The 23,680-nt window shown below is 48.1% G+C and overlaps 1 protein-coding gene across 1 annotated transcript in view; it reads right to left on the reverse strand.

Moving 5' to 3' along the window:
• Nucleotides 1-23,680, reverse strand: part of LOC134965208 (uncharacterized) — a 116,259-nt gene that overhangs the window by 88,465 nt on the left and 4,114 nt on the right. The window contains exon 3 of the mRNA XM_063941717.1: nucleotides 22,623-22,757. Within this exon, the coding sequence (XP_063797787.1) occupies nucleotides 22,623-22,757 (135 nt within the window). The remainder of the gene's footprint in view (nucleotides 1-22,622; nucleotides 22,758-23,680) is intronic.

Consider the following 23,680-nt stretch of genomic DNA (forward strand, 5'->3'; position numbering starts at 1 on the left):
CAATACTTTTGTGTACCGGCGGTGACAGCATAAGCAGAACCCTCTGCAAAACACCAGTGACAGAAATAATAACGGAATACAGCGGCCTAGGCCGACGGACGCGGCAGAGCCGCTACTCACGGAACCGGTACGAATACTGGCAAACAGACAGGAACTCCCAATGCTGCTGACACAGACTCTCAGAACTGGAGGACAGGCAGAATCCCAAACGACAGACCGGTGGACACCAAGAAGCCAGAAACTTGACCAGGCACAGGCAAAGCCACTGGACCTCAGGACAGGAACGCCTCACGGCAGGACACGGGATCAGACACAGGAATCGACACAGGGACTGACACAGGAATCGACACAGGAAGCAGCTCGACTGACACTGCTACACAGGAGCTAGCAGGAACCAAGCTCAGAACTCAAGCAGACTGGAAACCTAGAAATATCACCAGCGTCTGTGAATAGCACTGAGCCAGCATATAACAGAGAGGCCTAATTAATAATCTCATGCAGCTGCCCTGTTGCATGACTCCAAACTGACAAGATGCAATTAGCAGCCAGGTGAGGCTGAACACATGGGAACAAGCTGCAATTACACAGACTCACCAGCGGCAGCAACCAAGAGTACTCTTAAACAGAGCAACGGGAAATCCTGTCCTGCGAAACAACTTATAAACATAAAATACCTAACTGACATGCAAAACAGGAATGAGCCACAGCCGTGGCTCATAACACAGCCGCAGTGAAATTTGCTTCCTGGACCTTAATATCAGAATACAGGAAGGCACATTGGAGACGTCTTTATACAAAAAACCGACAGACCGTAACACCATACTCAGATACGATAACTGCCATCCAGTATCTACTGTTAGGAGTATACCTTATTCCCAACTCTTGAGAGTGTGTAAGATCAATAGTAATGTACAAGAAAGGGATAAGCAAATGGATGAAATGGAATCGAGATTAAGCGCTAGAGGTTACCCACGACAATTATTGGCCCAGGCCAGAGCAAAAGCGATTAGCAAAAATAGGACCGAAAGTCTTAAACCAAAGAGAGTCAAAAAATTAGGTGACGTCATTCCTTGGGTGTGTGAGTACAATGTATGTATATAGTAATCATACACAAAAGCAGGTCGAAAAACTGTGGCCCCTGGTATCAACTGATCCGGACTTGCCTGTATTTCGGCATCAAAGAGTGATGCCTAGTTATAGGAAAGGGCGAAGCATTAAAGACATGGTCGTTAAAACTGACATGGCAAAATTTAAAGAGATCCCAAAACATTTTCTGAAACATAAGAACGGGTGCTTTAAATGCACAGGATGTACGACCTGTGCACATATGTCTGTGGGAGACCGTATTACACATCCATGTTCAGGTAAAAAATATCCCATCAAATGGCCTTTAACGTGTACTACCAAATTCGTAATTTATGCCATCATATGACCATGTGGTAGATACTACATCGGCAAGACCGAATGTCAATTTAAAACCAGGATGGCACAACACAGGTTGGCTATCAGGAATGCTCTTGCATCAGGCAAGGGGGACCAACCTGTATCCAAACATTTTTTGGAATACAGACATACCATGGCTACTTTTAAGCAAAGAATCATCGACCATGTGCCGGAATCTATGCGGGGCGGTAATAGAGGTAAAAAGCTCTTACAATTAGAGTCTATGTGGATTCATAGACTAAACACCCTTAGACCTGCTGGTCTCAATGACAATCTAGGCCTTATTAATTTTATTTAATGGGGGTAGAGATCCCCTAAAATTGCCCAGTTATGTGACATCTGTACCATATTCCCTGAAGAATTAAAATTGATAGGGTTTGAGAATAATATGAGTAATGCGAGGGTGGCGGTCTATATAAGGCAGGGGTGGCCAACCAGTCAGTGACAAAGAGCCAAAAAACCTTGTTAGGTATGTCAAAGAGCCGACATCGAGCCGATGGCTTGCATGCAAAAATGGAATGTGGCCTTGTGCCTACTAGACCACACCCCTGGTATAAAATACATTGAAAAAGCCAGAACGACATAAAATAAATTTTTTAAAGCCAGATCCATTGAAAAAGCCACTTTCACATAAAATAATTGAAAAAGGCAGATTCACATAATAAACTTCAGCTCCCCCATGTGTCACTCCAGCCAACACCCTCCTGTCACTCCAGCCAGCTCCCCCGTGTCACTCAAGCCAGCTCTCCCATGTGTCACTACTGCCAAGACCCTGCTGTGTCACTCCAGCCAGGTCTCCCATGTGTTACTACTGCCAAGACCCTGCTTGCTGTGTCACTCCAGCCAGATCCCCCATGTGTCACTCCAGCTAACACCCTCCTGTCACTCCAGCCAGCTACCCCATGTGTCACTCCTGCTAGCACCCTCCTATGTCACTCCAGCCAGCTCCCCCGTGTCACTCCAGCCAACACCCTCTTGTCACTCCAGCCAGCTCTTCCATGTGTCACTCCTGCTAGCACCCTTCTATGTCACTCCAGCCAGCTCTCCCATGTGTCACTACTGCCAAGACCCTGCTGTGTCACTCCAGGCAGCTCCCTCATGTGTCACTCCAGCTAACACCCTCCTGTAACTCTAGCCTGTCCCCCATGTGTCACTCCTGCTAGCACCCTCCTATGTCACTCCAGCCAGCTCTCCCATGTGTCACTACTGCCAAGACCCTGCTGTGTCACTCCAGGCAGCTCCCTCATGTGTCACTCCAGCTAACACCCTCCTGTAACTCTAGCCTGTCCCCCATGTGTCACTCCTGCTAGCACCCTCCTATGTCACTCCAGCCAGCTCTCCCATGTGTCACTACTGCCAAGACCCTGCTGTGTCACTCCAGGCAGCTCCCTCATGTGTCACTCCAGCTAACACCCTCCTGTAACTCTAGCCCAGCGGTGGCCAACCTGTGGCTCTTGAGCTGCATGTGGCTCTTTCTTTATTCAAATGTGGCTCCCAACACTCTAAATCATGTGACCACAACAGATACAGAAACTGCTGCACTCCAGCCAGACATGCAGCAGCACTACAGGGACTGAAATCTGAAGGAGCCAGATAATAGAGGTGAGACACCCACAAGAAAAGAGAGGACACATTAGGGTCTGCTGCAATGGCACGAGTTGATGGGAGGGGGGAGCTGTAGTGATACATGAGGGTGGGCTAGAGCAGTGCCGTAACTAGACATTTTAGCGCTGTGTGCAAGAAACAGCATCGGCGCGCCCCCCCCCATATATACAAAACAGGGCCATTGCGCACATCAGGCGCGTGCCAAAACTATAGGAGCAAGACCACAGAGCTCCCTTTCACACATTATGGCAGCAAAGCCCCCTTTTTTTACACATTAGGCAGGGTCCCCATTTTTACACATTACGGCAGCAGAGTGTCCCCTTTTTTACACATTACGGCAGCAGAGAGTCCCCTTTTTTTACACATTACGGCAGCATAGTGTCCCCTTTTTTACACATTACGGCAGCAGAGAGTCCCCTTTTTTTACACATTATGGCAGCAGAGTGTCCCCATTTTTACACATTACGGCAGCAAAGTGTCCCCTTTGTTACACATTACGGCAGCAGAGTCCCCTTTTTTACACATTATGGCAGCAGAGTTTCCCCTTTTTTACACATTACGGCAGCAGAGTGTCCCCTTTTTTACACATTACGGCAGCAGATTGTCCCCTTTTTTACACATTAGGGATAGAGAGTCCCCTTTTTTACACATTAGGGCAGCAGAGAGTCCCCTTTTTTACACATTAGGGCAGTAGAGTCCTCCTTTTTACACATTAAGCATGCAGGGTCCCCTGTTTACACATTAGGCAGCAGATTCCTCTTTTTACACATTAAGCAGGCAGAGTCTCATTTTACACATTAGGAAGCAGAGTCCCCCTGTCATGCCTTCAGCATTTGCTTTGTGTAGATCTGATTACTTTTACTACAGAAAGTTGTATTATTGCCCCATCTGGTGGTCAGTCCCATCAATTAATTTGACCCTCATAGCCTCTTGTAGCCAGTCTTGCAATGCATTCTGGGATGAAGAAGCTGGGATCAGCCTTCCTACTTCCCTCATGGTCCCAGACAGTCATGCTTTACATGGGTCCAACTCTCATATAGCATTCGATGGTGAGTTTGTATATTAAATGTCTCATCTCAACCTGTTTAGTCAGTGAGTAATGTTAGCTGCACTGTAGTTTATACTTGCACATGTAATCACATGTTTGCACAGCCCATGTTATATGTACTTGTGTATATCCATTTGCTTTTCACATGCATATCATAATTGCATATTCTTGTTTCATTAACAGTTTTACCTCATTATCACATATCATCATATCGTATTGTACATCAAATCAACGCATCATATCTGTGATCCCTTTACTGAATAATAAAACACCGTTCTACAAACACCTCTTCTGAACAGATTATTGAAAAGTAAAGGTGGTTATACTGTAGGCTTCAAATTTGCCAGAAAGGGCTTAGTGAGAGGCTGAACAGTAAAACATCGAATGCTACAAGCAGATGGACTCTCTTACACTGACTCCGTCAGTAAATCATTGCCTGTCAGCAGTGGGGACATATACTGACTTACAGAGCCGTTACACTGCCAGCCACAGCTATCTGCATATGACAGCCACACAGTTTCTATACAGTCTACCAACTATGGCAGCTCAGCAATAGGAGTACCGCCATTTGACTACACAGAAACCTGTACAAGTCAGTGCGCCACGCTTATAAGGCAACACAACAGTCTCTTCACAGTCAAGCAGCTTCATAACAGTTCAAAGATACTGACTCCTCAGAGATCTGCGACACAGTCTGAACAGTTACTTGCAGACAGCATTACAGCAGTCTCTACACAATCAAACATCTCTACCAGATCACCATGTCACAGAAAACGATATCCTCATACAAAACAAAGTCCCAAGTCTCTGGTTCCTCCAAATCCTTGTCTGTCAGTAATGCAGCCATCATGGCACGTGCAAAAGCGGAAGCCGCAAAAGTAAGGGCTAACTTTGCCGAGCAGGAGATGCAATTAAAAATCGAGAGCAAACGCTTAGAAGCAATCGGCGAGAAGCTCGCTGCAGAGAAGGAGGCAGCGGCTGCCATAGCTGAAGCAGAAATCTTGGAGACTGCAGAACTCCCTGATATAAGAAGAACCAATGTACTTGACACAGAGAATGGATCTCAGGATTCACTGCAACGCACATCAGAATACGTACGTCAAGTCTCAAAAAGGAGTAGCAACCCTCCATCTTTACAAGGTACGCATTCAGACCTCATGCAAACAAATCAAGTACACTCTACAGCGCCACCACCAGTGGACAACAGACCACACATTTGCAAGCAAGAGAATCCTAGACACTGTGAACCTATGAGGGACAACTCTTCCCCACCTCAGATGTCTGAATCTGCAAACTCCAAGAAAGACACAGCCTACTTCACACAGAAGCGGTGTGATACCAACCGTCGGGAACCAGACAACACTAACAGGTATGACTACACACCATATACCTACCGTGTTAATGTACCGACATCTCCAAGAGCCAATCAGGACACATTAGACTTTGCTAAATTTCTCACCCGCCGTGAATTAGTCACGATTAGTATTTCAAAGTTCAATGATCGCCCTGAGAACTTCAGAGCCTGGCAGTCCTCTTTTCAAAATGCTATCAGAGGAATAGACCTTTCACATAGTGAAGAGATAGACCTCTTAATTAAATGGCTTGGGAATGAATCTGCAGAACATGCTAGAAGGATAAGAGTGATTAACATTAACCACCCTGAGAATGAACTTAGGATGATCTGGGATAGACTTAATGAGTGCTATGGCTCACCAGAGATAATAGAGAGTGCTCTGTTCAAAAGAATAGACGATTTCCCCAGGTTACCCAACAAAGGCTATCAGAGACTCAGAGAACTAAGTGACTTACTAAAAGAACTTCAAGTAGCTAAATGTGAGGGAGATTTACCAGGACTTGCCTTCCTTGACACAGCCAGAGGCGTTAACCCTATAGTGCAGAAACTACCGTATAATCTGCAGGAACAATGGATCAACCATGGCTCCAAATATAAGCGGCAGAACAAAGTGCAATTTCCACCATTCTCAGTTTTCGTGGACTTTGTACACCAGCAAGCTATGACCAGGAATGATCCTAGTTTTGCCTTTACCTTGACAAATACTGCACCTATGGTACCTAACCCCCGCAAAACATCAGTTGCAGTTCACAAGACTAATGTGCATTATTCAGATTCTTTCCGCAGGTCTACCAGCTTTAATCGCCAAGAGACCACAGACAAAGATCCAGCCAAGCAATGTCCTCTGCATCACAAACCGCATCCTCTCCTGAAATGCAGAACCTTCAGAGAAAAGTCCCTGGAGAACCGCAAAGCCTTCTTAAAGGAGAATAGGATCTGCTACAAGTGCTGTTCCTCCACATCACACCTCGCCAAGGACTGCAAGGTTAGTGCTAACTGCACAGAATGCCACAGCACAGACCACAATACCGCTCTACACCCTGGTCCTCCCCCATGGGCTTTGCAACACAGTTATACCGATACAGAGCATGGCGGGGAGCACAGTGTAGAACAAAAAGACACTGTTGCAGTCACACCAGAAATAACTTCACAATGTACCGAAGTCTGCAAAGATGCCATTAGCGGTAGATCCTGCTCCAAAATATGTTTAGTCAAAGTTTACCCCAAAGGCCATCCAGACAAAGCCGTTAAACTTTATGCAATCCTAGATGACCAAAGTAACAGGTCTCTAGCCAGATCAATCTTCTTTGAGACCTTTAATGTTAAAGGACCCAGCACTCCTTACTCCTTAAGATCCTGCGCAGGGAGTTTTGAGACAACAGGAAGGAGAGCAACTGGCTATCAAATTGAGTCCTTGGATGGGAAGACATGTCTCTCTTTACCAACTATCACAGAGTGTGACGAGATTCCAGACAATAGGAGTGAGATTCCTACACCAGAGGTAGCTAAACACCATACACATTTGAAACGCATAGCACATCTGATACCAGAACTGGATCCACATGCCCAAATAAATCTACTCATTGGGAGGGATATCCTACAAGTCCACAAAGCCAGAAGTCAGATTAATGGTCCACATAACGCACCTTACGCTCAAAGACTGGATCTGGGATGGGTAATAATAGGAGAAGTATGTCTTGGAGATGTGCATAAACCAGATTCTGTCAACAGCATGCTTACCTGTACTTTAGAAAATGGACGCCCTTCTCTATTCCAGCCATGTCATAACCATTTCCTCATAAAGGAATTACCACACTGTACCTTCATAGACTCAACTAGTGACAACCATATCTGTGACAACTATCAAGATCATCTGGGACACGCAGTCTTCCAGAGAACAAAGAAGGATGACCAGGTGGCAATGTCCATAGAGGACAAACTATTCTTGGAAATAATGGAGAAAGGACTAGTCAAGGATGATGCCAACAGCTGGGTTGCTCCTCTACCCTTTAGAACACCCAGACAACGCCTTCCTAATGACAGAGAACAAGTACTCAAACGCTTCTCTTCACTTAAACACAACTTTCACAGGAAACCAGAGATGAAAGATCATTTCTTCTCCTTTATGGCTAAAATATTTGAGAATGGTCACGCCGAGATAGCTCCCATTCTTAAAGACACAGAAGAATGCTGGTACCTGCCAATGTTCGGAGTATATCACCCGAAGAAACCAGGTCAGATAAGAGTGGTGTTCGATTCCAGTGCCCAGTTTGAAGGTGTTTCTTTAAATGACGTACTCCTGACAGGACCAGACCTTAACAACAAACTCCTAGGAGTACTCATCCGTTTCCGAAAAGACTCTATTGCCTTCACAGCTGACATTCAACAAATGTTTCATTGCTTTCTTGTGAGAGAAAAAGACAGGAATTTCCTAAGATTCTTCTGGTTCAGAGACAATGACCCCTCAAAAGACATCACGGAGTATCGCATGAAGGTACACATCTTTGGTAACAGCCCTTCACCTGCAGTTGCCATCTATGGACTCAGACGTTCAGCTCAAGAGGGTGAGCTAGAGTATGGTTCTGATGTTAGACAACTTGTAGATAAAGACTTCTACGTGGATGACTGCCTAAAATCTATGCCAACAGCCGAGACAGCAATCAGCCTCCTCAAAAGAGCTCAGGAAATGCTTGCTTGTTCAAACCTGAGGCTTCACAAAATAGCTTCCAACAGCAAAGTAGTGATGGAAGCCTTCCCTTCCCAAGATCATACCAGCGATTTAAGAGACTTGGATTTAGGAACCGATTCCCCACCAGCTCAACGTAGCCTTGGACTCTTGTGGGACTTAAAATCTGACACCTTTACCTTCCAAGTAAACAGCGAAGAAAGACCCTTCACTCGCAGAGGTGTTCTCTCTACTCTAAACAGCTTGTACGACCCCTTAGGATTTGCAGCTCCTGTCACTATCCAAGGCAAAGCTTTGCTCAGAGACCTAACCTGTGAGTCAATTGACTGGGATGCCCCACTGCCTCCCCAGAAAAGAAACTTGTGGCAAGAGTGGAAAGATTCTCTATCTACCTTAACCAACCTCCGCATTACACGTCCATATGCCCCCGTGCCTTCTACAGCAGTACAAAACCAGAGACTATGTGTATTCTCTGATGCCTCAACCCAGGCAATTGCTGCAGTTGCATATCTTAAGACCATGGACATCAAAGGACAATGTCATATTGGATTTGTCATGGGCAAAGCAAAGTTAGCTCCACGTCCAGAACACACAGTGCCCAGACTTGAACTTTGTGCTGCAGTACTAGCTGTAGAATTAGCTGAGCTCATTTCATCTGAGTTACCAATTGGACTCTCTGAAGCAGATTTCTACACAGACAGTAAGGTAGTATTAGGCTACATATGCAACGAGACCAGACGGTTCCATGTTTATGTCAGCAATCGTGTGCTAAGAATCAGAAGATCCACCAATCCAAAACAGTGGCACTATGTATTCTACTGCTCACAATCCAGCAGATCACGCTACAAGAGCTGTCCCAGCCAGTATCCTCAAAGACACTACATGGCTCAGAGGACCTGAATTCCTGTACAAGGCAGATTCGAACAATCCTGAAAGTAGCATATTCAAGCTAGTAGACGCAGACTCAGATGTTGAAATTCGTCCACAAATAACTACAATCCATACCGTAACTTCAGATTGTCAACTTCAGCCTCACAGATTCCAAAGATTTTCAACTTGGAAATCACTTGTCAGAGCCATTACCTGCTTAACTCACATAGTCCATTCATTTAAACGCAACGCGTCTGTAAGTGTGAATGGATGTAAAGGTTGGCACCACTGTCAAAATGTTTACGCACCAGAAGAAACACAACGATCCAAGAACCTTATCATCCGTGTTGTGCAGCACCAAATCTTTTCCGGAGAGATCGACTGCATTAACAGTGGAAATCCTATTCCCAAAGACAGCACCTTAAAAAAGCTAGACCCTTTTCTTGATGAAAATCATTTATTGAGAGTAGGAGGCCGTCTTCAAGAAGCAAACTTGGAGACAAATGAGAAAAATCCTTTAATCATTCCTGGGAGTCACCACATAGCTTCTTTAATTGTGCAACACTATCACAACGAAGTCAAACACCAAGGACGATTGTTTACCGAAGGAGCTCTACGATCAGCTGGGTTCTGGATTATTGGAGCGAAAAGGTGTGTAAGCAGCACAATCTTCAAATGTATCATTTGCCGTAGACTTCGTGGTACTTCCCAAACTCAGAAGATGGCTAATCTTCCAACAGACAGACTTAGTACAGACCCTCCTTTCTCCAATGTTGGTCTTGATGTATTTGGTCCATGGACTGTCATCACACGACATACTAGAGGTGCGAATGCGAACAGCAAGCGCTGGGCGGTTGTATTCACTTGTATGAGCATTAGAGCTGTTCACATCGAAGTTATAGAATCAATGGACACTTCAAGCTTCATCAATGCCTTTAGACGCTTCATTGCTATCCGTGGCCCAGTAAAACACATCCGGTCCGACAGAGGTACCAACTTCATTGGAGCAGCCAAAGAATTACAAATTAATTCGAACATTGACACTAAAAGCATAGAGAGATATCTCAGTGAGCAAGGTTGTACATGGACCTTCAACCCGCCTCATTCTTCTCATATGGGAGGTGCCTGGGAAAGGATGATCGGCATGATACGCAGAATCCTTGATTCCATATTCTTGCAAGTGGGAACTGCAAGACTTACTCACGAGAGCTTAACAACCTTCATGGCTGAAGTCTCAGCTATTGTCAACGGAAGACCATTGACTTCAGTGTCTAATGACCCAGAAGACCCACTTCTACTTACTCCGGCCACTCTTCTTACACAGAAGACCGGGATTACCTATGCTCCTCCTGGAGTATTCAATACCAAAGACCTGTTCAAACGTCAATGGAGACAAGTTCAAAGCCTTGCAAACACCTTTTGGGACAGATGGAAAAGACAATACCTTTCTACCCTGCAGTCAAGGAGCAAGTGGCAAGTTGCCAAACCCAACTTAAAACCAGGTGACATTATGCTCGTCAGAGATTGCCAGTCACAACGCAACGAATGGCCTTTAAGTCTTGTCACCAAGACGTTCCCAAGCAAGGATGGGAAGGTTCGTAAGGTTGAGGTCAAGATCTGTAAGCGAGGAGAGACTAAGTTGTTCCTCAGACCAGTGACTGAACTATTCTTATTGTTATCTGTTTAGAGTTTAAAATATGGTACCAGTGATACCAGACGGGGAGTGTCATGCCTTCAGCATTTGCTTTGTGTAGATCTGATTACTTTTACTACAGAAAGTTGTATTATTGCCCCATCTGGTGGTCAGTCCCATCAATTAATTTGACCCTCATAGCCTCTTGTAGCCAGTCTTGCAATGCATTCTGGGATGAAGAAGCTGGGATCAGCCTTTCTACTTCCCTCATGGTCCCAGACAGTCATGCTTTACATGGGTCCAACTCTCATATAGCATTCGATGGTGAGTTTGTATATTAAATGTCTCATCTCAACCTGTTTAGTCAGTGAGTAATGTTAGCTGCACTGTAGTTTATACTTGCACATGTAATCACATGTTTGCACAGCCCATGTTATATGTACTTGTGTATATCCATTTGCTTTTCACATGCATATCATAATTGCATATTCTTGTTTCATTAACAGTTTTACCTCATTATCACATATCATCATATCGTATTGTACATCAAATCAACGCATCATATCTGTGATCCCTTTACTGAATAATAAAACACCGTTCTACAAACACCTCTTCTGAACAGATTATTGAAAAGTAAAGGTGGTTATACTGTAGGCTTCAAATTTGCCAGAAAGGGCTTAGTGAGAGGCTGAACACCCCCTTTTTACATGAGATAGAGAGAGAAAGTGTGAGAAAGTGTGTGTAAGTGTGTGTGTGCAAGTGTGTGTGTGCAAGTGTGTGTGCGCAAGTGTGTGTGTGCAAGTGTGTGTGTGTGTGTGTAAGTGTGTGTGAGTTTGACAGTGTTTGTGTGTGTGTAAGTATTATACCTAAAAGTGACCAGCTGGCAGAGTGGCAGGCCTCTCTTCTTCTCCTTCCTGGCCTCCTCCTCCTCCCCCAGCTCTTAACTTCTCGCAGTGCAGTCTCTCCCGAGTTGCAGGGGGTGGCGATCCAGCATCCAGAGGCGAACATTTACGTCCCGGGACTCGGGAACCAGAGCTGCTGCTCCTCCATCCTCTCTCCCCTGCGGCCGCTTCCCCGGCGTGATGCAGTTAGGGAGCAGAAAGGGTAGCAGAGAGAGTGGGTGTAGGGATCAGTGAATGAGGGGAGCAGAGAGTTGGTGTAGGGAGCAGAGAGAGTGGGTGTAGGAAGCAGGGAGTGTGAGGAGCAGGGAGAGTGGGTGTAGGGTGCAGAGAGGGTGGGTGTAGGGAGCAGAGAGTGAGGGGAGCAGAGGTGGGTGTAGGGAGCAGAGAGAGTGGGTGTAGGAAGCAGGGAGTGTGAGGAGCAGGGAGAATGGGTGTAGAGTGCAGAGAGGGTGGGTGTAGGGAGCAGAGAGTGAGGGGAGCAGAGAGTTGGTGTAGGGAGCAGAGAGAGTGGGTGTAGGAAGCAGGGAGTGTGAGGAGCAGGGAGAGTGGGTGTAGGGAGCAGAGAGGGTGGGTGTAGGGAGCAGAGAGGGTGGGTGTAGGGAGCAGAGAGGGTGGGGAGCAGAGAGTGCATGTAGGAAGCAGTGAGTGTAAGGAGCAGAGCAAGTGGGTGTAGGGAGCAGAGAGGGTGTAGGGCTCAGAGTGAGGGGAACAGAGCAAGTGGGTGTAGGGAGCAGAGAGGGTGTAGGGCAGCGGTGGCCAACCTGTGGCTCTTGAGCCGCATGTGGCTCTTTCTTTATTCAAATGTGGCTCCCAACACTCTAAATCATGTGACCACAACAGATACAGAAACTGCTGCACTCCAGCCAGACACGCAGCAGCACTACAGGGACTGAAATCTGAAGGAGCCAGATAATAGAGGTGAGACACCCACAAGAAAAGAGAGGACACATTAGGGTCTGCTGCAATGGCACGAGTTGATGGGAGGGGGGAGCTGTAGTGATACATGAGGGTGGGCTAGAGCAGTGCCGTAACTAGACATTTTAGCGCTGTGTGCAAGAAACAGCATCGGCACCCCCCCCCCCCCATATATACAAAACAGGGCCATTGCGCACATCAGGCGCGTGCCAAAACTATAGGAGCAAGACCACAGAGCTCCCTTTCACACATTATGGCAGCAAAGCCCCCCTTTTTTTACACATTAGGCAGGGTCCCCATTTTTACACATTACGGCAGCAGAGTGTCCCCTTTTTTACACATTACGGCAGCAGAGAGTCCCCTTTTTTTACACATTACGGCAGCAGAGTGTCCCCTTTTTTACACATTACGGCAGCAGAGAGTCCCCTTTTTTTACACATTATGGCAGCAGAGTGTCCCCATTTTTACACATTACGGCAGCAAAGTGTCCCCTTTGTTACACATTACGGCAGCAGAGTCCCCTTTTTTACACATTATGGCAGCAGAGTGTCCCCTTTTTTACACATTACGGCAGCAGAGTGTCCCCTTTTTTACACATTACGGCAGCAGATTGTCCCCTTTTTTACACATTAGGGATAGAGAGTCCCCTTTTTTACACATTAGGGCAGCAGAGAGTCCCCTTTTTTACACATTAGGGCAGTAGAGTCCTCCTTTTTACACATTAAGCATGCAGGGTCCCCTGTTTACACATTAGGCAGCAGATTCCTCTTTTTACACATTAAGCAGGCAGAGTCTCATTTTACACATTAGGAAGCAGAGTCCCCCTTTTTACATGAGATAGAGAGAGAAAGTGTGAGAAAGTGTGTGTAAGTGTGTGTGTAAGTGTGTGTGCAAGTGTGTGTGCGCAAGTGTGTGTGTGCAAGTGTGTGTGTGCAAGTGTGTGTGTGTGTAAGTGTGTGTGAGTTTGACAGTGTTTGTGTGTGTGTAAGTATTATACCTAAAAGTGACCAGCTGGCAGAGTGGCAGGCCTCTCTTCTTCTCCTTCCTGGCCTCCTCCTCCTCCCCCAGCTCTTAACTTCTCGCAGTGCAGTCTCTCCCGAGTTGCAGGGGGTGGCGATCCAGCATCCAGAGGTGAACATTTACGTCCCGGGACTCGGGAACCAGAGCTGCTGCTCCTCCATCCTCTCTCCCCTGCGGCCGCTTCCCCGGCGTGATGCAGTTAGGGAGCAGAAAGGGTAGCAGAGAGAGTGGGTGTAGGGATCAGTGAATGAGGGGAGCAGAGAGTTGGTGTAGGGAGCAGAGAGAGTGGGTGTAGGAAGCAGGGAGTGTGAGGAGCAGGGAGAGTGGGTGTAGGGTGCAGAGAGGGTGGGTGTAGGGAGCAGAGAGTGAGGGGAGCAGAGGTGGGTGTAGGGAGCAGAGAGAGTGGGTGTAGGAAGCAGGGAGTGTGAGGAGCAGGGAGAATGGGTGTAGAGTGCAGAGAGGGTGGGTGTAGGGAGCAGAGAGTGAGGGGAGCAGAGAGTTGGTGTAGGAAGCAGAGAGAGTGGGTGTAGGAAGCAGGGAGTGTGAGGAGCAGGGAGAGTGGGTGTAGGGAGCAGAGAGGGTGGGTGTAGGGAGCAGAGAGGGTGGGGAGCAGAGAGTGCATGTAGGAAGCAGTGAGTGTGAGGAGCAGAGCAAGTGGGTGTAGGGAGCAGAGAGGGTGTAGGGCGCAGAGTGAGGGGAACAGAGCAAGTGGGTGTAGGGAGCAGAGAGGGTGTAGGGCGCAGAGTGAGGGGAACAGAGCAAGTGGGTGTAGGGAGCAGAGAGCGGGGGTAGGGAGCAGAGAGCGGGTGTAAGGAGCAGAGAGGGTGGGTGTAGGTAGCAGAGAGGGTGGGTGTAGGAAGCAGAGAGGGTGGGTGTAGGAAGCAGGGAGTGTGAGGAGCAGGGAGAGTGGGTGTAGGGAGCAGAGAGTGGGTGTAGGGAGCAGAGAGTGGGTGTAGGGAGCAGTGAGGGTGAGTGTAAGGATCAGTGAGTGATGGGAACAGAGCAAGTGTGTGTAGGGAGCGGGTATAGGGAGCAGAGAGTGGGTGTAGGGAGCAGTGAGTAAGGGGAACAGAGCAAGTGGGTGACACTGAGGGGAGCAGAGCAAGTGGGTGACACTGAGGGGAGCAGAGCAAGTGGGTGACACTGAGGGGAGCAGAGAGACTGGGGTGTAGGGAACAGTGTGTGTCATTGTGGAGCTGCCAGTGCCGAGCTAAGTGTGCGTTATGCTGCGGCTGCCACTTGTGTAACCTCCCCCCTCTGCCTCCGTCTCCGTCTCTGTTACTCATCCCACACACTGCCTCGGTCCGCTCCTATGCTTCTTCCGGCTCCCGCCGCCGAGTTCAAGGCAGAGCTCCGGAGACCTACGGGTGAGAGGGCGGGTGGGCGGCGGCCGGCCAGTGGCCGCAAACTAATTACTGCGGGAGGTGGCGGTGGGGAAGGGGGGAGAGCGGAGCTCTGCACATCACCTGCGGGTGAGAGGGCTGGAGGGCGGGTGGGCGGCGGCCGTCCAGCGGCCGCAAACTAATTACTGCGGGAGGTGGCGGCGGGGAAGGGGGAGAGCGAGTGTGCCGGTTGCGCCTGCAGTGCCCATGCGCTGTGGGCGGCGCACACTCGGCACACACGTCGTTGCGGCACTGGGCTAGAGTGACACATGGCAGAGCTGGCTGGAGAGATACAGGAGGGTCCTGGCAAGAGTGACGTGGGAGGGTGCTGGCAGGAGTGACACATGGGAGATATGGCTGGAGTGACATAGGAGGGTGGTAGCAGGAGTGATACATGGGGGAGCTGGCTGGAGTGACAGGAGGGTATTGGCTGGAGTGACACATGGAAGAGCTAGCAGGAGTGACACGGGAGAGCTGGCTGGAGTGACATAGGAGGGTGCTAGCAGGAGTGACACATGGGGGACAGGCTAGAGCAGGGGTGGCCAACCAGTCAGTGACAAAGAGCCAAAAAACCTTGTTAGGTATGTCAAAGAGCCGACATCGAGCCGATGGCGTGCATGCAAAAATGGAATGTGGCCTTGTGCCTGCTAGACCACACCCCTGGTATAAAATACATTGAAAAAGCCAGAACGACATAAAATACATTTTTTAAAGCCAGATCCATTGAAAAAGCCACTTTCACATAAAATAATTGAAAAAGGCAGATTCACATAATAAACTTCAGCTCCCCCATGTGTCACTCCAGCCAACACCCTCCTGTCACTCCAGCCAGCTCCCCCGTGTCACTCAAGCCAGCTCTCCCATGTGTCACTACTGCCAAGACCCTGCTGTGTCACTCCAGCCAGGTCTCCCATGTGTTACTACTGCCAAGACCCTGCTGGCTGTGTCACTCCAGCCAGATCCCCCATGTGTCACTCCAGCTAACACCCTCCTGTCACTCCAGCCAGCTAACCCATGTGTCACTCCTGCTAGCACCCTCCTATGTCACTCCAGCCAGCTCCCCCGTGTCACTCCAGCCAACACCCTCTTGTCACTCCAGCCAGCTCTTCCATGTGTCACTCCTGCTAGCACCCTTCTATGTCACTCCAGCCAGCTCTCCCATGTGTCACTACTGCCAAGACCCTGCTGTGTCACTCCAGGCAGCTCCCTCATGTGTCACTCCAGCTAACACCCTCCTGTAACTCTAGCCTGTCCCCCATGTGTCACTCCTGCTAGCACCCTCCTATGTCACTCCAGCCAGCTCTCCCATGTGTCACTACTGCCAAGACCCTGCTGTGTCACTCCAGGCAGCTCCCTCATGTGTCACTCCAGCTAACACCCTCCTGTAACTCTAGCCTGTCCCCCATGTGTCACTCCTGCTAGCACCCTCCTATGTCACTCCAGCCAGCTCTCCCGTGTCACTCCTGCTAGCTCTTCCATGTGTCACTCCAGCCAATACCCTCCTGTCACTCCAGCCAGCTCCCCCATGTGTCACTCCTGCTACCACCCTCCTATGTCACTCCAGTCATATCTCCCATGTGTCACTCCTGCCAGCACCCTCCCACATCACTCTTGCCAGGACCCTCCTGTATTTCTCCAGCCAGCTCTGCCATGTGTCACTCTAGCCCAGTGCCGCAACGACGTGTGTGCCGAGTGTGCGCCGCCCACAGCGCATGGGCACTGCAGGCGCAACCGGCACACTCGCTCTCCCCCTTCCCCGCCGCCACCTCCCGCAGTAATTAGTTTGCGGCCGCTGGACGGCCGCCGCCCACCCGCCCTCCAGCCCTCTCACCCGCAGGTGATGTGCAGAGCTCCGCTCTCCCCCTTCCCCACCGCCACCTCCCGCAGTAATTAGTTTGCGGCCACTGGCCGGCCGCCGCCCACCCGCCCTCTCACCCGCAGGTCTCCGGAGCTCTGCCTTGAACTCGGCGGCGGGAGCCGGAAGAAGCATAGGAGCGGACCGAGGCAGTGTGTGGGATGAGTAACAGAGACGGAGACGGAGGCAGAGGGGGGAGGTTACACAAGTGGCAGCCGCAGCATAACGCACACTTAGCTCGGCACTGGCAGCTCCACAATGACACACACTGTTCCCTACACCCCAGTCTCTCTGCTCCCCTCAGTGTCACCCACTTGCTCTGCTCCCCTCAGTGTCACCCACTTGCTCTGCTCCCCTCAGTGTCACCCACTTGCTCTGTTCCCCTTACTCACTGCTCCCTACACCCACTCTCTGCTCCCTATACCCGCTCTCTGCTCCCTACACACACTTGCTCTGTTCCCATCACTCACTGATCCTTACACTCACCCTCACTGCTCCCTACACCCACTCTCTGCTCCCTACACCCACTCTCTGCTCCCTACACCCACTCTCCCTGCTCCTCACACTCCCTGCTTCCTACACCCACCCTCTCTGCTTCCTACACCCACCCTCTCTGCTACCTACACCCACCCTCTCTGCTCCTTACACCCGCTCTCTGCTCCCTACCCCCGCTCTCTGCTCCCTACACCCACTTGCTCTGTTCCCCTCACTCTGCGCCCTACACCCTCTCTGCTCCCTACACCCACTTGCTCTGTTCCCCTCACTCTGCGCCCTACACCCTCTCTGCTCCCTACACCCACTTGCTCTGCTCCTCACACTCACTGCTTCCTACATGCACTCTCTGCTCCCCACCCTCTCTGCTCCCTACACCCACCCTCTCTGCTCCCTACACCCACCCTCTCTGCACCCTACACCCACTCTCCCTGCTCCTCACACTCCCTGCTTCCTACACCCACTCTCTCTGCTCCCTACACCAACTCTCTGCTCCCCTCACTCTCTGCTCCCTACACCCACCCTCTCTGCACTCTACACCCATTCTCCCTGCTCCTCACACTCCCTGCTTCCTACACCCACTCTCTCTGCTCCCTACACCCACCTCTGCTCCCCTCACTCTCTGCTCCCTACACCCACCCTCTCTGCACCCTACACCCACTCTCCCTGCTCCTCACACTCCCTGCTTCCTACACCCACTCTCTCTGCTCCCTACACCAACTCTCTGCTCCCCTCATTCACTGATCCCTACACCCACTCTCTCTGCTACCCTTTCTGCTCCCTAACTGCATCACGCCGGGGAAGCGGCCGCAGGGGAGAGAGGATGGAGGAGCAGCAGCTCTGGTTCCCGAGTCCCGGGACGTAAATGTTCGCCTCTGGATGCTGGATCGCCACCCCCTGCAACTCGGGAGAGACTGCACTGCGAGAAGTTAAGAGCTGGGGGAGGAGGAGGAGGCCAGGAAGGAGAAGAAGAGAGGCCTGCCACTCTGCCAGCTGGTCACTTTTAGGTATAATACTTACACACACACAAACACTGTCAAACTCACACACACTTACACACACACACACACACTTGCACACACACACTTGCACACACACACTTGCGCACACACACTTGCACACACACTTGCACACACACACTTTCTCACACTTTCTCTCTCTATCTCATGTAAAAAGGGTGACTCTGCTTCCTAATGTGTAAAATGAGACTCTGCCTGCTTAATGTGTAAAAAGAGGAATCTGCTGCCTAATGTGTAAACAGGGGACCCTGCATGCTTAATGTGTAAAAAGGAGGACTCTACTGCCCTAATGTGTAAAAAAGGGGACTCTCTGCTGCCCTAATGTGTAAAAAAGGGGACTCTCTATCCCTAATGTGTAAAAAAGGGGACAATCTGCTGCCGTAATGTGTAAAAAAGGGGACACTCTGCTGCCGTAATGTGTAAAAAAGGGGACACTCTGCTGCCATAATGTGTAAAAAAGGGGACTCTGCTGCCGTAATGTGTAAAAAAAGGGGACTCTCTGCTGCCGTAATGTGTAAAAAAAGGGGACTCTCTGCTGCCGTAATGTGTAACAAAGGGGACACTTTGCTGCCGTAATGTGTAAAAATGGGGACACTCTGCTGCCATAATGTGTAAAAAAAGGGGACTCTCTGCTGCCGTAATGTGTAAAAAAGGGGACACTCTGCTGCCGTAATGTGTAAAAAAAGGGACTCTCTGCTGCCGTAATGTGTAAAAAAAGGGGACTCTCTGCTGCCGTAATGTGTAAAAAAGGGGACACTCTGCTGCCGTAATGTGTAAAAAAGGGGACACTCTGCTGCCGTAATGTGTAAAAATGGGGACCCTGCCTAATGTGTAAAAAAAGGGGGGCTTTGCTGCCATAATGTGTGAAAGGGAGCTCTGTGGTCTTGCTCCTATAGTTTTGGCACGCGCCTGATGTGCGCAATGGCCCTGTTTTGTATATATGGGGGGGGGGGGGGGCGCCGATGCTGTTTCTTGCACACAGCGCTAAAATGTCTAGTTACGGCACTGCTCTAGCCCACCCTCATGTATCACTACAGCTCCCCCCTCCCATCAACTCGTGCCATTGCAGCAGACCCTAATGTGTCCTCTCTTTTCTTGTGGTTGTCTCACCTCTATTATCTGGCTCCTTCAGATTTCAGTCCCTGTAGTGCTGCTGCATGTCTGGCTGGAGTGCAGCAGTTTCTGTATCTGTTGTGGTCACATGATTTAGAGTGTTGGGAGCCACATTTGAATAAAGAAAGAGCCACATGCGGCTCAAGAGCCACAGGTTGGCCACCGCTGATATAAGGGATATTCATTTAATTTATTTCAAGTTAGGGCAGCAAAACAGACTAACAGGAAAGCCGTGACAATATGAAAACCAACTCTGGGTATCAGTGATAGGTGTTTATTATTAGGTTATATCTTTTAGATTGTAGTATGGGCTTACAATGTACGGTGGTGTGGCCATTAGGTTGGTCCATGTATTATTTTTTCACGTTGTAGATATTTATGTTAAAAAAGTCCTTTTTTTATGCACTATGTTATGTCTGACCTGGCATCACGCAACAAGAGCACTTTATATTCATGACACAAAGCAATTTAGTAACACTAAAAGTCTATAATAACTGTTTTTAGCAATAATGTTCAAGACACTGTATATTTAATGTTGTGTACATGTTCCTCTGTTGCCAGGCAGCGTTGCCATGGACGCACCTCCAGGCGCCGGCGTGTCACTTCCGCTGAGACATCAGTGACGACGGGCTGGACGCCGGGACGGCGCGGCCAGTGGCACACGCGAGAGGGGATGTTCTTACTGGGGGTAAGTCTTATTTAAGCACACTGTTTGTTGTTAAGCACTAATCCTGACGAAGGGGAAGACCCCGAAACGTTGATATGCACTATTACAAGTTTTAAGCAGTTTCAAGACTCTGAGTGCCGCCTCATCATTCCTTGCTGTTATCCATATGGGCCTTGTCCCTGGAGGAGGGCACCAGAGCAGGTCAGCCCCATTGCCGGGGCAGTGCCCGGTGCCGGAGCATAGCATTGGCTATATATATATATATATATATATATATATAATTTAGATAGTGCTAGCATACATTGCATTGATTTACTATTGGGAAAAAATGCAAAACATGACCATTGGCAAACTGACACAGGTAAGTGGGTTTGCCTTGAAGTCTTAAATGTTCAGTAAATAATAATTTGATAAATAAGGTTTCGTGCCATTGACTGCATATTGGTCCTGTCAGATTGCAAAATTATAGTATTCAGATGAACGGCAATTTTGGGTAAGGGTGTTAAATGTATTCATTTAAAAGTAGAAGAAAAGTCCACTTTTGAAAGTACCCCTAGGACATGTGCAGTCTTTTCTATTTTTGACAGTTTTATTTGTTTGTGAAATCCTAACTTTTACTTGAAAATGTCTACATTAATTATCTCACCTTATTGAGGAGACATTTCCACATTCCTACTTTGCGAAGGAACTAGGGAAATGTGTTGAAATGTAGTTAAATAGGTAATCGCTACTTGCTGTCTCTTAACTGTGTGTTAAAAGATAACTGTGTGTTATTGTGCATGACTTATCTATCTAAATAACATCACATGTCTGAGGAAATATTTTCACAAAACTTAAAGGTCAGACTGTCTAGCCTCCAGATGCAAGACTTGTTTACATGCCTCTATAAAAGAATCTGCATGTGCACAAGACTGTCACTGTGTTCATGGATACCTTATTGATTGACTGCTTTATTTCTAAAACTAATTGTGCAGTTTGATAAAACTACAATACTAATAGAACTACTGTTAGAAGCAATTGGCCAGTTGTGCAGGTTGCAATAAAATACATAGACAGCTTCTTTCTTGCCCTGGGCTGTTCCCAGATGCAGTTGTTCACTCATTAGGAGAAGGTTGGTATGCAGACTTCACTACATTGGCTAAACAGCTGTAAAATAACTGCCTTTCCATTGAACCAGTGCCACTGCTACTTACTGCTAAGTAGTGACTAGCTGTTCTCCTGGACCAGTTTAGTGTTTTGAGTCATGGTTTTAAATACTTACCTACTCTCCCAGGAAGGCCGGGAGGCTCCTGAAAATTGGTTTGCAGTCTTGGTCACCCGTAGAGTAGGCAAATCTATACCATACAAAACTACAAAGTGCGTGGGGCAATAATGCATTTTGGACAGAAGTGCATCATAGTAGTCCCATGGACCACTTTACAATGCCAGTAATCTGGGCATTGTATAGTGGGGGCAATGCTGTAATGATGCAATCGTGTATCCACGCCTCGGACCGTCCCCTATGCCAATACCGTGCCCCCTGTTGGCTGCCAGTCCGCGAGCTCTGAAACTTACGAACTGGCGCATCATTTCAGATTGACCCTGCTGCCGGAGAGTGAGACCGGGCATCAAAGAGAATTGAGGGGCAAGAGAGGCGCTGCGCTCTCCTCCCCTCACATAGTAGAAACAGAGCCAGCGGTAAGGGGAGGTTATGTATATCTGGCACTGTGGGGGCATTGCATATCTGGCACTGTGGGGGCAATGTATATCTGGCACAGGGGGGCAATGTATATCTGGCACAGGGGGGCAATGTATATCTGGCACAGGGGGGCAATGTATATCTGGCACAGGGGGGCAATGTATATCTGGCACAGGGGGGCAATGTATATCTGGCACTGTGGGGGCATTGTATATCTGGCACTGTGGGGGCATTTGTGTATCTGGCACAGTGGGGCAATGTATACGTGGCACAGTGGGGGCATTTGTGTATCTGGCACAGTGGGGTCATTTGTGTTTCTGGCACAGTGGGGGCAATGCATATCTGGTACAGTGGGGACAATGTATATCTGGCACTATGGGGCAACATGTATCTGGCACTATTGGTGTCATATGTGTATCTGACCCCCCATATGTGTTTCGCGCCCCCATTTTCATTGGCCACGCCCCATGTGGCATTTGACCACACCCATTTTTGGCGCACGCACACAGTGCTTGTAAGACATTTTTTCTACTTGCACCACTGATTATGACCAGCACCTCCCCATGATATAAAAGAGCGGGGTATGGAAGTATCTCACCAGTTAAAGGCTGTGAAATAGAAACAGATACCCCTACATTCATTCTGTAATCCACATCCATGACAACAGAAAATGTCAGTGTATTCCTTTTACAAAATCATTGCAATTCCTCCAAAATCTGTTGACGAAGTGCTATATTTAATAAGTTTCTTTTTGTTTGCATAAAACTTTTTGGCAAATTAACTTGTGAAGGTTTTGCTCTTCTCTTTTTACTATATTGTCTGTTTACAAAAATAATAATAATAATAATAATGATAATATAAAATATGTCGCCACTGTATATTTTTTATTGCAAGAACTCACTTGTGTCTGTGACTATAGGAAAGTGACAGTGGTACTTACTTCTTTTTTCTAGTAGATAGTGTATCCTCATGCACACATCCTGATCTGATGAGCAGTTCACCACAGTGCTTGGATGATTTTCATTATATGGCCCAGTATTTGGATAAATGTATTGGACACACTGTAGAGAATATGCTGGGCATAAAAAAAAAAAAAAAAACAACAGAGAAAGATCAGATAAATATTTTTCCTTCTATTTCCTCAATTCTGCAATAACATTATTTCCATACTGTAACTGCTTCCAAGGTCATCTAAAGGACACAGAAGCAAAACTGAAGACCCTTTATTCATCAGAAGTCCAAATCACCACAGTGGTATGAAGAAGTTCCTGTATATACTTGCATATAATCAGGGATGGACTGGCCCACAGGGGTAGAGGTGAAAACCCCGGTGGGCCCAACACCCTGGGATCAGGTTCCTGACTGTTCGCTTGAATTATACATTATACATGTTACCTTATACTGCACAGGACTATGGTATATTTTCTACAGTGCATTACTGTTATTAATCTGGTACATTATCATGCTTGCACTAGCAGTATTTACTATATGTCACGTCCAGGGTCCCTGTGTACTGAGCTGGTGGTTTCTGAGATTACAGGATCAGACTGCCACACTAAACAAGGAAGATAATTATAAGACTTCCTCAAAGATCGCTATCACCGAGTGTTGGCGAGACCTGCCAAGAGGCGTGGAGTCTAACCCACTGGAAGGATTTCACCAGTTTCCCCCTCCTGTGGGAATTTGGGTTTCGCTGCTTCCGATAGGCAGGTCGCGGCCCCCTAGACAGGTACCCGGAAATAGCTGAGGAATCCTACAAAGAAATACCTAGTGGCAGATTGATAATGAGAGAGTCTTTGATGAAATTGAAGCACTATAGTACTCAATACTTGGGAACTGGAGAACTTGAAAAAACACTTGAAGAAACAAAGATGTTTAACCGGAGGCACATGCTACTTGAGAACTGGTGACCTAGAAAGCACTTGAAGAAATAAATGATGCTTGAGCGATGGCACACGATACTTGAGAACAGGTGAACTTGAAAACACTTGAAGAACA

This window comes from Pseudophryne corroboree, chromosome 10, assembly GCF_028390025.1.
Source record: "Pseudophryne corroboree isolate aPseCor3 chromosome 10, aPseCor3.hap2, whole genome shotgun sequence".
In the NCBI taxonomy this organism is placed as follows: domain Eukaryota; kingdom Metazoa; phylum Chordata; class Amphibia; order Anura; family Myobatrachidae; genus Pseudophryne; species Pseudophryne corroboree.